Raw genomic sequence first — 13145 nt, forward strand, 5'->3', positions numbered from 1 at the left:
GCGTGACAGTGCGGCGCGTGAGGATGACGTTCAGGGGTGTCTTAAAACATGCCTCGCGAAGATGCAGTGAGGAAATACGCTGTAGTGGGTCTGCAACGCCCCCTTATACACATGTCAGAGTATTTTGTGTATTGTAATTTTGTGATATATGATTCGCGCGGTTTCTATGCTTTAGGATGAAATGAGTTTAATATAAAGCGCGTAGTTCAGTGACACAGCGTTCATAAACACATGTGGTATTGTGCGCGTTCGCGCGTGGAAGCAGCACCGGCTCAACTTCACTGTTTTCCTCTGAGGATTGAAGTGATCCAGTGAAGGTAAGCAGGAGGATGAGCATGTTTAGAGAGGGGTCATTCTATGAAATGCACAAACACTTGTTTGTGTTTGTCATATAAATCATGTGTGGTGCAACTGATGCAAGCTTTTATAATACGTCCATTTTTATAAATGTTTTTTCGATAATATCCCCAAATATTTTGTCCTTCAAGATGATGTTTTTGCCCCCATCCTTGTCCTTTGAACTTCCACTTTATGTAAGCAAATATGCAACACATCTAACGTTAATAAAAGCGTCGTAAACATACATTTATGGAAGTACAAGGTACAATTTTGTCTTTATTAAAAATATTTAAAAGCAAAAAGAACATTAATGACATGATGTAGTTGAGCGAAGCGTTAGATAGGACTTTGTCTCTCAAAATAAATAACAACTAGGACAATTTATTTTTATGCATTTATTTTTCTTAACTGTTCCAGATTGCATTTTGGGTGTGTTGCAATATAAATAAATGACTGAAAAAGAAAACGATATGTGTTGTATAATAAAAAATAATAATATTTTTAGATTAACTATAATGTTTCCATAGTGTATATGAATTGTTTTGGACAGATGCTACATCATTTAATATGTTAAATTATGCATTTAATCTTCATCACGGAGCTACTCTGAATTTTTGAAATTATGATTCTCATTAAAGTTGTTTGTAATAAAAGCACTTTAAGCACCTTGTACAAACCCTGTATATAAACCAATTACACATTTGTCATCATCCTATCCTTACACTCTGTGACATGTTTTGCCGTGTTCCCCTCAGTATGCTGTCCCTGAAAGAGAAGGACCGTCCCGTGGTGAGGAAGCTGCTGAGCGCCGGCTGCTGTGTGAGATGTGTCCTGCGCTTCTGCTGTGTGGGAAGCAGCTCCGCTTACAGGCGCTCATACGAGGTCTTTCACACTCAACCCAAAATTCTTACATTATTGTAAACTATGTTTTGAATTGATTGTAATCATAATTATTTTGGATTGAAACTTTTGATTGCCATGAATATAGCCATTGCTGCTGATTTGGTGTTTAATCATAAACAAATAAATTCACATTCAACCGCTTCCCCAAAATCACTGTTTATGTATCAGGCATTAAAGGGGTGTATAATGCCCTTTTCACAAGATGTAAAATAAGTCTTTGATGTCCGCAGAGAGTGTATGTGAAGATTTAGCTCAAAATACCCCATAGATATTTTTATACAGCATATTAAAATTGTCACCTTTTGAGGGTGTCGTAGATTTTTTCCTAAACCTAACTAAGCCCTATCTCATCTGACCTAAGTCTACCGGGGACGTCTCCAATCGACGCTCTCCCTGGGCCGTCTCCAATCGACGATCCCTAACGTCTCCAATCGACGCTTAAATACCTGGGCCGTCTCCAATCGATGATCCCTAACGCCTCCAGTCGACGCTTAATAAATACCTGGGCCGTCTCCACTCGACGCTTAATAAATACCTGGGCCGTCTCCAATCGACGATCCCTAACGCCTCCAGTCGACGCTTAATAAATACCTGGGCCGTCTCCAATCGACGATCCCTAACGTCTCCAATCGACGCTTAAATACCTGGGCCGTCTCCAGTCGATGCTTAATAAATACCTGGGCCGTCTCCCATCGACAATCCCTAACGCCTCCAGTCGACGCTTAATAAATACCTGGGCCGTCTCCAATCGACGATCCCTAACGTCTCCAATCGACGCTTAAATACCTGGGCCGTCTCCAGTCGATGCTTAATAAATACCTGGGCCGTCTCCAATCGACGATCCCTAACGCCTCCAGTCGACGCTTAATAAATACCTGGGCCGTCTCCAATCGACGATCCCTAACGCCTCCAGTCGACGCTTAATAAATACCTGGGCCGTCTCCAATCGACGATCCCTAACGCCTCCAGTCGACGCTTAATAAATACCTGGGCCGTCTCCAGTCGACGCTTAATAAATACCTGGGCCGTCTCCAGTCGACGCTTAATAAATACCTGGGCCGTCTCCAGTCGATGCTTAATAAATACCTGGGCCGTCTCCAGTCGACGCTTAATAAATACCTGGGCCGTCTCCAATCGACGATCCCTAACGTCTCCAATCAACGCTTACCAACAAAACCAACAACTATCAGCAGTCAGTTCTCAGCTCCACACACACAGGAACCCAGTCTGACCCCTTCCATAGCCAATATCCCTCTGTCCTCCTTTTCTCCGGTAACCGAGGAAGAAGTATCTACACTTCTCCTCTCCAGTCATCCTACCACCTGCCCTCTAGACCCCATCCCTTCCCCTCACACCTTCTACAAGCCATCTCTCCCACACTTCTACCAGCACTCACACACATCATCAACTCATCCCTACATACTGGCACTTTCCCTACAGCATTCAAGCAGGCTCGGGTTACTCTACTGCTTAAAAAACCAACACTAAACACATCATCTGTAGAGAATTACAGACCTATCTCTCTCCTACCATTCATTGCGAAAACACTTGAAAGAGCTGTTTTCAACCAAGTAACATCCTTCTTGTCTCTGAACAACCAGCTGGATGCCAACCAATCTGGCTTCAAAAAAGGGCATTCAACTGAGACTGCATTACTGTCGGTCACAGAAGCCCTACGGATCGCAAAAGCTGCTTCCAAATCTTCAGTCCTCATTCTCCTTGATCTGTCTGCTGCCTTCGACACTGTGAATCATCAGATCCTTATGTCCAGCCTCTCAGCACTGGGCATCACAGGAACTTCCCTCCACTGGTTTGAGTCCTATCTCACAGGTAGGTCCTTCAGGGTCGCATGGAGAGGCGAGGTATCCAGAGCACATCAACTGACCACAGGGGTTCCCCAGGGTTCAGTTCTTGGTCCCCTCCTCTTCTCCATCTACACCACATCACTGGAACACATCATACAGGCATACGGTTTCTCCTACCACTGCTATGCTGATGACACACAGCTCTTCCTCTCATTTCAACCAGATGATCCCACAGTAGCTGCACGGATCTCAAGCTGTCTGGCGGACATCTCGACATGGATGAAGGAACATCACCTGCAGCTCAACCTGGCAAAGACTGAGCTTCTCGTCCTCCCTGCCAATCCGTCTCTACAGCACAACTTCACTATCCAGCTAGAATCATCATCAATCACCCCATCAAGGTCGCTCAGAAATCTTGGAGTAACGTTTGATGACCAGCTGACCTTCACAGATCACATTTCAAAGACAGCTCGATCATGCAGGTTTGCACTGCACAACATCAGGAAGATCAGGCCTTTCCTTACTGAGCATGCAACACAACTTCTCGTCCAGGCCCTGGTCATTTCTAGGCTTGACTACTGCAATGCTCTTCTGGCCGGACTTCCATCATGTGCAACTAAACCTCTACAAATGATTCAGAATGCTGCAGCTCGTCTTGTCTTCAACGAGCCCAAGAGGGCCCACGTCACTCCTCTGTTCATCTCACTGCACTGGCTACCTCTCGCTGCTCGCATCAAGTTCAAGGCATTGACGCTTGCTTACAGATCTATCACAGGCTCAGCTCCCTCCTACTTTCACTCACTCCTACGAGTCTACATCCCTACCAGAAGCCTACGATCGGTCAAAGAGCAACGTCTCGTGGTTCCATCACAGAAAGTCACAAAATCACTTTCCAGAACATTCTCATTCACAGTTCCATGCTGGTGGAACGCTCTCCCCACCCTCATCCGGAATGCAGAATCCCTGACAACATTCAAAAGACAGCTGAAAACCCATCTCTTCCGTGAGCACTTAACCTCATACATTTTTTTTTTTTTAAATTCCCTTTCCCTTTAAATCCTCACTTATCGGGCTTATGCTACTCTGAATAATGCCTGAACTTCGTATTTTGAGCACTTCTTGCGTTGTTTTTGCCTCTTCATGATGACTCGCTTAATTTAGTCCTAATTTGTAAGTCGCTTGGGATAAAAGCGTCTGCTAAATGACTACATGTAAATGTAATAAATACCTGGGTCGTCTCCAATCGACGCTCTCCCTGGGCCGTCTCCAATCGACGATCCCCCTGGGCCGTCTCCAATCGACGATCCCTAACGTCTCCAATCGACGATTAATAAATACCTGGGTCGTCTCCAATCGACGATCCCCCTGGGCCGTCTCCAATCGACGATCCCTAACGTCTCCAATCGACGCTTAATATATAGTCTACCTAACTAACTTGCTTCCCTAACTAGCTTTCTTCCTGCACAGGAATAATTGACAAACAGACCTCAGCAAATGTCCTTTAAATGCTTTAATCACGGCCGGGAGATCTTCCCGAGCAGTTCTCAGGGAATCTCTCCCAAGAAGCAAGGCCGGAGGATCTCATACAAATTCCATTGAGAATCCCACCAGCTAAATGAATACAACAGTTTTTATAGAATAAGGAGGTATGGCAAAAATGTCATGCTGCAAAAACACAGGACAGAACGTTTTAGTACATTGTGTTTTAAAGTGTTATGTTAGGCCTGAAAAAGGAAGTAAGGTTAGATGTTAGAGACATGGTTAGTTTAATATACAGTTTACTATTTTATCTATTAAAAATCCACCACAAGGGTGAGCAAAAACGCACTGTTTTTTGTGTCTGTTCCTTTAAATGCAAATGAGCTGCTGCTCCCGGCACAGAGGGCGGAGCTTCAACAGCTCGTGTCCTTTTACCTCACACAGACATGCACTGAAAATTTCAACAACTTTTAGCCTTTTATGTTCAAAACGGAGTCAGACAATGATGGAGAGACTCAAAAAGAAGTGACAACATGTAGAATGCAACAGGACATTTCTGAATGTTTAGTTGATGAATTTATGTAGCTTATGTGTAGTTATCTTCTAGTCATTGATTAGCATATTCTGTCATGATAATCTATAAATTGTGTTCCGGGGGGCGGGGTTTATGTACATTTTATGGTTTGTGATGTCACTAACCCGGGAGGAATGTGGTGTAGTCCCTACCAGCCGTTTGTTGTAGTCCTTAAAAAGGAATTTCTTTAAAAGCAAATATCTCCCTTTGCTTTGAACTTTGAGCGTTGAAACTTGATGTTGTTTATGCTCAAACAGCAACATTACACACTAACTAAAGTTAGAAAAGTGAAATCATAATCAACCACCCCTTTAATGAGCATTTCTGTTTGTAGGACATGCACAAGGAGCTTCTCGCCTTCGTCAGTGAGGAAAACAGCCCGCAGTCCCACGATGCCTCTGGTGAGGGCAAGACTGACGACCCGCCCAATAAACGCATGAGAGTGGATGAGGATTGCGTTACGCCCGCCGAGCCGGACTCAGACATCTGTCCCGTCTGTTTGGGAGTCCTACAGGACTTCTGTCATCCCACTTTTGCTAAACAGGTGTGTGTTTTTATCATTTTGGTAATACCTACAAAGAATCCCATCACACAGAACGTTTCCAATAAAAATACAATAATACAAAAAAATTCAAATGTCTCATATGCACATACAGTAGTGATGTTTGGAGGGGATATTTGTTTTTAATGGCTCTACAAGTTCAATTAAACAATCAAAAATATAAGGTAAATATTTGATGTTTTTTAAACATGTTAAATATGAGGGAAGAACAAAACACTAAACTTAATGTATTTATCTGACAAAATTATTTTGCAAATAATTGTATTATTATACAGCTACAGGTTTTATTTTACTATGCAAAGAAATGCGTAGAAAAACAAAATGATACTTTGAATCACCACACCATAATCAGTTATTGATATTTTGTTGGTTCTCTCTTGTTTTTGCATGTATTCTTTAATTTCTTTGTATGACAGCCTGGCCAATGTTATGTCTGCACAATTTGGCATGTTTCATTGCGTTATCACAAGTAAAACAATTGACAACTACAAAATATTTTTACAAAACCGTTAACACCTTTTTATATGTGAATAAAGGGTGAAGATGGCAATTTTCCTAGGCTGGACATCACTTTTGGCCACTACTGTATAATATATACAGTAGGGAGAACAAGTATTTGATACACTGCAGATTTTGCAGGTTTTCCTACTTACAAAGCATGTAGAGGTCTGTAATTTCTATCATAGGTACACTTCAACTGTGAGAGACGGAATCTAAAACAAAACTCCAGAAAATCACATTGTATGATTTTTAAATAATTAATTTGCATTTTATTGCATGACCAGTATTTGTATTTGATCACCTACCAAACAGTAAGAATTCCGGCTCTCACAGACCTGTTATTTTTTCTTTAAGAAGCCCTCCTGTTCTCCACTCATTACCTGTATTAACTGCACCTGTTTGAACTCGTTACCAGTATAAAAGACACCTGTCCACACACTCAGTCAAACAGACTCTAACCTCTCCACAATGGCCAAGACCAGAGATATAAAATTGTAGACCTGCACAAGGCTGGGATGGGCTACAGGACAATAGGCAAGCAGCTTGGTGAGAAGGCAACAACTGTTGGCGCAATTATTAGAAAATGGAAGAAGTTCAAGATGACGGTTAATCTCCCTCGGTCTGGGGCACCATGCAAGATCTCACCTCGTGGGGCATCAGTGATCATGAGGAAGGTGAGGGATCAGCCCAGAACTACACGGCAGGACCTGGTCAATGACCTGAAGAGAGCTGGGACCACAGTCTCAAAGAAAACAACTACGCCGTCATGGATTAAAATCCTGCAGCGCACGCAAGGTCCCCCTGCTCAAGCCAGCGCATGTCCAGGCCCGTCTGAAGTTTGCCAATGACCATCTGGATGATCCAGAGGAGGAATGGGAGAAGGTCATGTGGTCTGATGAGACAAAAATAGAGCTTTTTGGTCTAAACTCCACTCGCTGTGTTTGGAGGAAGAAGAAGGATGAGTACAACCCCAAGAACACCATCCCAACTGTGAAGCATGGAGGTGGAAACATCATTCTTTGAGGATGCTTTTCTGCAAAGGGGACAGGAGGATGGATGGGGCCACGTATCGCGAGATCTTGGCCAACAACCTCCTTCCCTCAGTAAGAGCATTGAAAATGGGTCGTGGCTGGGTCTTCCAGCATGACAACGAGCTGAAACACACAGCCAGGACAACTAAGGAGTGGCTCTGTAAGAAGCATCTCAAGGTCCTGGAGTGGCCTAGCCAGTCTCCAGACCTGAACCCAATAGAAAATCTTTGGAGGGAGCTGAAAGTCCGTATTGTCCAGCGACAGCTCCGAAACCTGAAGGATCTGGAGAAGGTCTGTATGGAGGAGTGGGCCAAAATCCCTGCTGCAGTGTGTGCAAACCTGGTCAAGAACTACAGGAAACGTATGATCTCTGTAATTGCAAACAAAGGTTTCTGTACCAGATATTAAGTTCTGCTTTTCTGATGTATCAAATACTTATGTCATGCAATAAAATGCAAATTAATTACCTAAAAATCGTACAAAGTGATTTTCTGGATTTTTGTTTTAGATTCTGTCACTCACAGTTGAAGAGTACCTATGATACAAATTACAGACTTCTACAAGCTTTGTAAGTGGGAAAACCTGCAAAATCGGCAGTGTATCAAATACTTGTTCTCCCCACTGTATGTGTATATATAAATAATATATATACTATACTATACTATAATATATATAATAAACAAATGTATTCTTCATGCAAAAATATATTCTGGCAACACTTTATGATAAGCTTTCTTTTGGTAACGTTAGTTAACATGAACTAACAATAAATGACACTTCGTAAGCATTTACTAATCTTCATAGCTAATGTTAATCTCAACAATTACTAAAACATTTTTAAGATCAAATGAAGGCACTGTGAAGAAACACAAACGGGAACATTTTTATTAACTAACATTAGCAAAGGTTAATAAAAGCTGTAGAAATGTATTGCTCGTTGTTAGTTAATGCATTAACTAGCGATATCTTATTGTAGAGTGTTACTTATATTCTTTATGTTATGTTTTTATATCTATATTGTGCTGCTGTGTGGCTGTTATGTGTAGTGTTTTCATCCACAGGTGTCAGATGCTGTGAAAAAGCAGCAGTTTGAGTTTGACAGTCTAGTGCTGACCGTATCTCTCCCTGCTCAGCTGTCCGTCAGAGAGGTGAGTCCTGCCTCCACAGATGATCCGTTTATCATCTACTTTCATGATACAAATCTGGACAAAATGTGTTTCTCTGTGCATTTTTAAAGCATTCCTGCTGGTTGCACGTCAGAAAGGAAGTCAGGTATGTAAGCAGCACACATTTCCCATCATTCCTAGCAACCGCATCTGTTTAAAGCAGGGGTTCTCCTCTGTCCTGGGCTGCGTTTAACTCCACTTTTGTGTTTCCAGGGAGAAGAGCATGTGTTTAGGGAAAGATGATGTCATCCAGGTGAAGGACGCGTTCAAGTGGGCCGTACAGGGAAAGATTGGCCAGGAACTGGGAGCTGCTGTCCTGGCCAATGTGAGTCCTCCTCCTGCTGGGAAACTGCTGGCTTTCTGAGGAATTGGCTGTTATTTAATCTCTGATCTTCGTTCTGTGATCCGCAGAGTCCGTGTGAAGTGAGCGTCGGGTTTATACACCCAGAAACCGAGGAGGACTGTCATTTCTTGTAAGTGGGTCAATGACCAAAAGTGTTGGTTTGATGGTTTTTCATGCACTGCATTAACTTTAGTGGCAGGTTCGAATGGTTGAGCTTGACTAATGCTGGCGATACTGCAACTTGCTGAACAATTGTGAATATGGAATTAGAGTATTTACATTTATGCATTTAGAGGACGCTTTTATGCATAAATAAACGCATAAATGTAAATATAATTGTCTTGTCATCATGTAGAATGGGTCCAAATGATGTCACTTTCTGATTAACACGTTTGTGTCTTTCTTTGGGCAGAGCGAACACCTGTCCAGACTGTTTCAAACCCACCAAAAACAAAGCGGTAAGCTTTCCTGTTTTTCCCATATTGTGATTGCAGTCCTCAATCCGCGTTCCTGTTTCTCTCCACTATCCTTTAAACAGGACCTATTATGCACTCAATTTTTTGTCTCTACTAAAATAGGGTTTTCTTGCTTGAAACACATTGTTTTTCACATATTCTCCATTGTTGCAGCTCCTCTCTTCCCAGTCTGTCAGTAACGCTCTGTTTAGTTCCCGTCTCTATGAAGCCCCTCCTTCTGAAAAACACACTGTGCTCTGATTGGTCGGCTGGACCCCGTGTGTTGTGATTGGTCAAGCGTTTAGAGCGTGTTTGGGAAATGTCCCGCCCCTTACCATAACCACGAGTTTAACACACTACTAACTAACTCAACCAGGTCCCGCCCCTTTATTTAGCATGCCTTGGGTGGGAAATATTTAAATGAGGAATATTGTGACGTGTTTGTTCCCGAAAGGAAGCTCAAGCATTTCAGAGAGTTCAGAAACAGTGACACTGATATAGAGAATAACTCCTGTCGGAGTGACTTTGTAACTTTTCAGAGCTTTTTCATGCTCAAACAGCAACATCACACACTAAAGAAAGATGAACGTGTAAAAAAGCATAATAGGTCCTCTTTAAAATTCAAATAAAAGTTCAAAAATGCCTGTTTGAAATATAAAAGTAGTGTAGTTGTAATCCTCTGGGTGTCTGTCCCTCAGTCCATCTTCACCAGGATGGCGGTGGTCAAAGCTCTGGAGAAGATCTCTGATGAGAAGTTCAGCCGGTCAGTGTCTGTGGTGTTCATGCTCGCATGAGACAGCTTTTGGTGCTTCCCTTTAAATGTTGGATGTTGTGTGCAGGAATTACCCATGTCCACCGAAGAAGCCAAACACTAGATGTACAGCGCTGGACACCTCGTGTCTCCACACGTCTGTCTTTATAGCAGGTACGTCCAAATACTTACTAAACATCAGATTTACATGTTGTTAGTAGGACTGTCAATTGAATTGTCCATTTTAGTGTTATTTATATTTATATATTTATATATATGGGGTTGGTACGATTTTTGTAAAAATGTTTTTGAAGTCTCTTCTGCTCACCAAGGCTTTGTTTATTTGATTAAAATACAGTAATATTGGGAAATATTATTTCCATTTAAAATAACTGTTTTCTATTGTAATTATGTTCAAATGTAATTTAATCAAAGCTGAATTTTCAGCATCATTACTCCACTCTTCAGTGTCACATGATCCTTCAGAAATTACTCTGATATGAAGAAACATTTCTGATTATTATCAGTGTTGAAAACAGTTATGCTGCTTCATATTATTATTGATATATATTTTTGGGGGATTTTTTGATGAATAGAAAGTTAAAAAGAACAGCATTTGTTTGAAATATATATATATTTTTTTGCATTATAAATGTTTTTATTGTCACTTTTAATTAATTGAATGCATCCTTGCTGAATAAAAGTATTATTTTCTTTAGAAAAAAAACCAAAACAAATCTCCGTCTCCGCAGGTCGGTACAATAAGTTTTCCCGGGAGCTCCCGCAGACGCCGTGGGTGATCGATGGAGAGAGGCGGATGGATGGATCCGTGGAGGAGCTGATCGCCGCTCCGCTCCTGTCCTCCTTCAGAGCTGACGGTGAGTGTGTGTCGGCACGACGTATATGATGCACAGATTGATTTCAGACCTGCGAGATTTACCGGTGAGTCTTTTTTCCTGTCTCATCCGTGTAGGTTTTAACTTCTCATCTTCCGGACGAGAAGACGTGGATGTGAGGACTCTGGGAAACGGTAAAACACACTCTACATTTTTTCCACACTAATTTTGCCTTATATGCGCCACAATTGAGGTTTGTGTCGAAGCGGTCATGTGTTTGCTTTAATTCACGTGTTGTTTCTCAGGTCGACCGTTCGCTCTGGAGCTTCTGAACCCACATCGAACCAAATTCAGCAGAACTGAGATCAAACAAATACAGGAGGTGTAGTTTTACTGCTCTTCAGGAATCTGAGGGAATCTTTAGTATCAGTAACAGTCATGATTACTCGTGCATTTATACTTGCAATATATTAAAGTATTTTTTGGAAAGCATAAGTGGTCCCAAAATGAGATCATTTATTGTCAGTCAAATGCATATTGCTGATAAAAATGTCAAGATCTTTTTCAAAACTCGCAATCTGATTGGCTGGCTTTATATCATTTCTGGGAATGGAAAATGTGAATTTTGATTTCTGTTCTCTCCTGTCCTGCAGACGATCAACCAGTCGTCTGACAAAATTAGAGTACGACACCTACAGATTGTTACCAGGTGAGTGTGTATATGTATGTGTTGTCTATAAGCACAAATATAAGATGTAAAGATATGAAGTCGATTCTATTCCGGTTTCCATTCAATATCGATGCATTTGGATATATATCAGGTACAGTACATGGCAATTATTCTTGAGGAAATTTGAGCATACTGTAAACTATACAGCTATACCAAACTTTAATATTGAGTGCTAAAATTAACAACTCATTGATTATTTGGATTTATGAATCAATATCCGTTAATCAAAATGAGAATCGAGAGATCAACCTTTTCGATCCAGCCCTAGTAATTTCTAGTGTATTTCTGCAGGGATGCAACAAGCCGCATGAAAGAGGGCGAAGAGGAGAAGACCAAAACCTACAGCGCCCTCATCTGGACTCAGAAAGCCATCGACGACACGGATCTGGACTTCCTAAGAAACATCAAGGTCTTTATGCGCTGTGTGATCTGTTTGAGCAGGAGGCTTGAGAAGAGACGTCCTGATGAGTGAGTGTGTGTGTGTGTTTAGGATCTGAAGATCGCTCAGAAGACTCCGCTGAGAGTCCTGCATCGCCGGCCGCTGGCGGTCCGACAGAGACTCGTCCACTCCATGAGCGCCGTTCACCTGGACACACACCACTTCACCTTGAAGCTGTGCACACAGGCCGGGACGTATCCTTCCCAAATACACATTCACATCTGTAGTTCTTATGTGTGAGGTACTGACAATTACTACACAAACATCTACACTACTGCTTCACAGATTTTTTAGTCTCTTCTGCTCACCAAGACTGATAATAAAAATACAACGGATGCACCGATATTAACATTTTGGCCGATACCGATAATTCTTTATATTTGAAAGCCGATAACAGATATATTGGCTGATAAATCTAAATGTTTAGTCTCACCATTAAAAGTAATGTACACCATTATAATGTTCTCATTATGATTTATGTAGCTGATATGACAGACTTGTGCTGCACATGTTGCACTTTACTGTATTTTCCTTTTTTGAAGTGATTTCAATCATATTTCAAGCAATTAAAAACCCTCATGTTGAACAGTGTGAATCTGAGCCGTCTCAGCTGAAGGAAATAAACCATTATTTATCGGCTTTTATATATCAGCCAAATTTTCTTATCAGGCCGATACCGATAACATCAAAAATGATCATATATCGTCCGATACCGATATGGTGGCCGATATATCGTGCATCCCTAGTAAAAACAGTAATATTATTAATATTAATAGTGTCCTTCAGTGTACTTTTAATTGTCGTGGTTTCCCTTCACGGACGTCACTGCAGTTACATTAAAGAGTTTGTGCACGGAGACTTCGGCCGCACTAAACCCAACCTCTGTGACCTCATGAAAACCGACGCTGATATTCTGGAGCTGGACGTCGAGGTGCGTTTCATGAAATATGCAATATCACGAATCACCGCTCATGTGGTTTAGATGCACGTTATCGCCAAAATCTCTAATATTCCTCCTTCCTGTGTCTGTGTGTTTCAGTCCGTAGACGTCGACTGGCCTCCTGCTATTCCGGATTGACATTGGGGATTTTGAGAATAGGTTTTGTATGTCAGGACAATATATTTCTGTCATAAATTTTTTTGTTAGTTTGATAGTCATTTGGTTGAATTAAAGCAAACCCTTATGCACTGTGCTATATGCATTTTCCTTAATAAAACAGGCTAATTTTGT

General features: G+C 41.6%; 1 protein-coding gene across 1 annotated transcript; it reads left to right on the forward strand.

Annotated features, from left to right (window-relative positions):
• Positions 1-63: 63 nt before the first annotated feature.
• pus10 (pseudouridine synthase 10) lies at positions 64-13144 on the forward strand. Its single transcript, XM_082165593.1, has 18 exons — positions 64-317; positions 1095-1221; positions 5435-5644; positions 8256-8342; positions 8432-8466; positions 8574-8685; positions 8772-8833; positions 9116-9161; positions 9857-9921; positions 9998-10083; positions 10662-10787; positions 10883-10939; positions 11051-11127; positions 11399-11454; positions 11767-11884; positions 11966-12108; positions 12746-12845; positions 12954-13144. The coding sequence occupies exons 2-18, from the start codon at positions 1096-1098 to the stop codon at positions 12990-12992; spliced, it is 1545 nt and encodes a 514-aa protein (XP_082021719.1). The 5' UTR covers positions 64-317; position 1095; the 3' UTR covers positions 12993-13144.
• The last annotated feature ends 1 nt before the right edge of the window (position 13145 follows it).

Source organism: Leuciscus leuciscus, assembly GCF_965113295.1.
Source record: "Leuciscus leuciscus genome assembly, chromosome: 3".
NCBI lineage: Eukaryota > Metazoa > Chordata > Actinopteri > Cypriniformes > Leuciscidae > Leuciscus > Leuciscus leuciscus.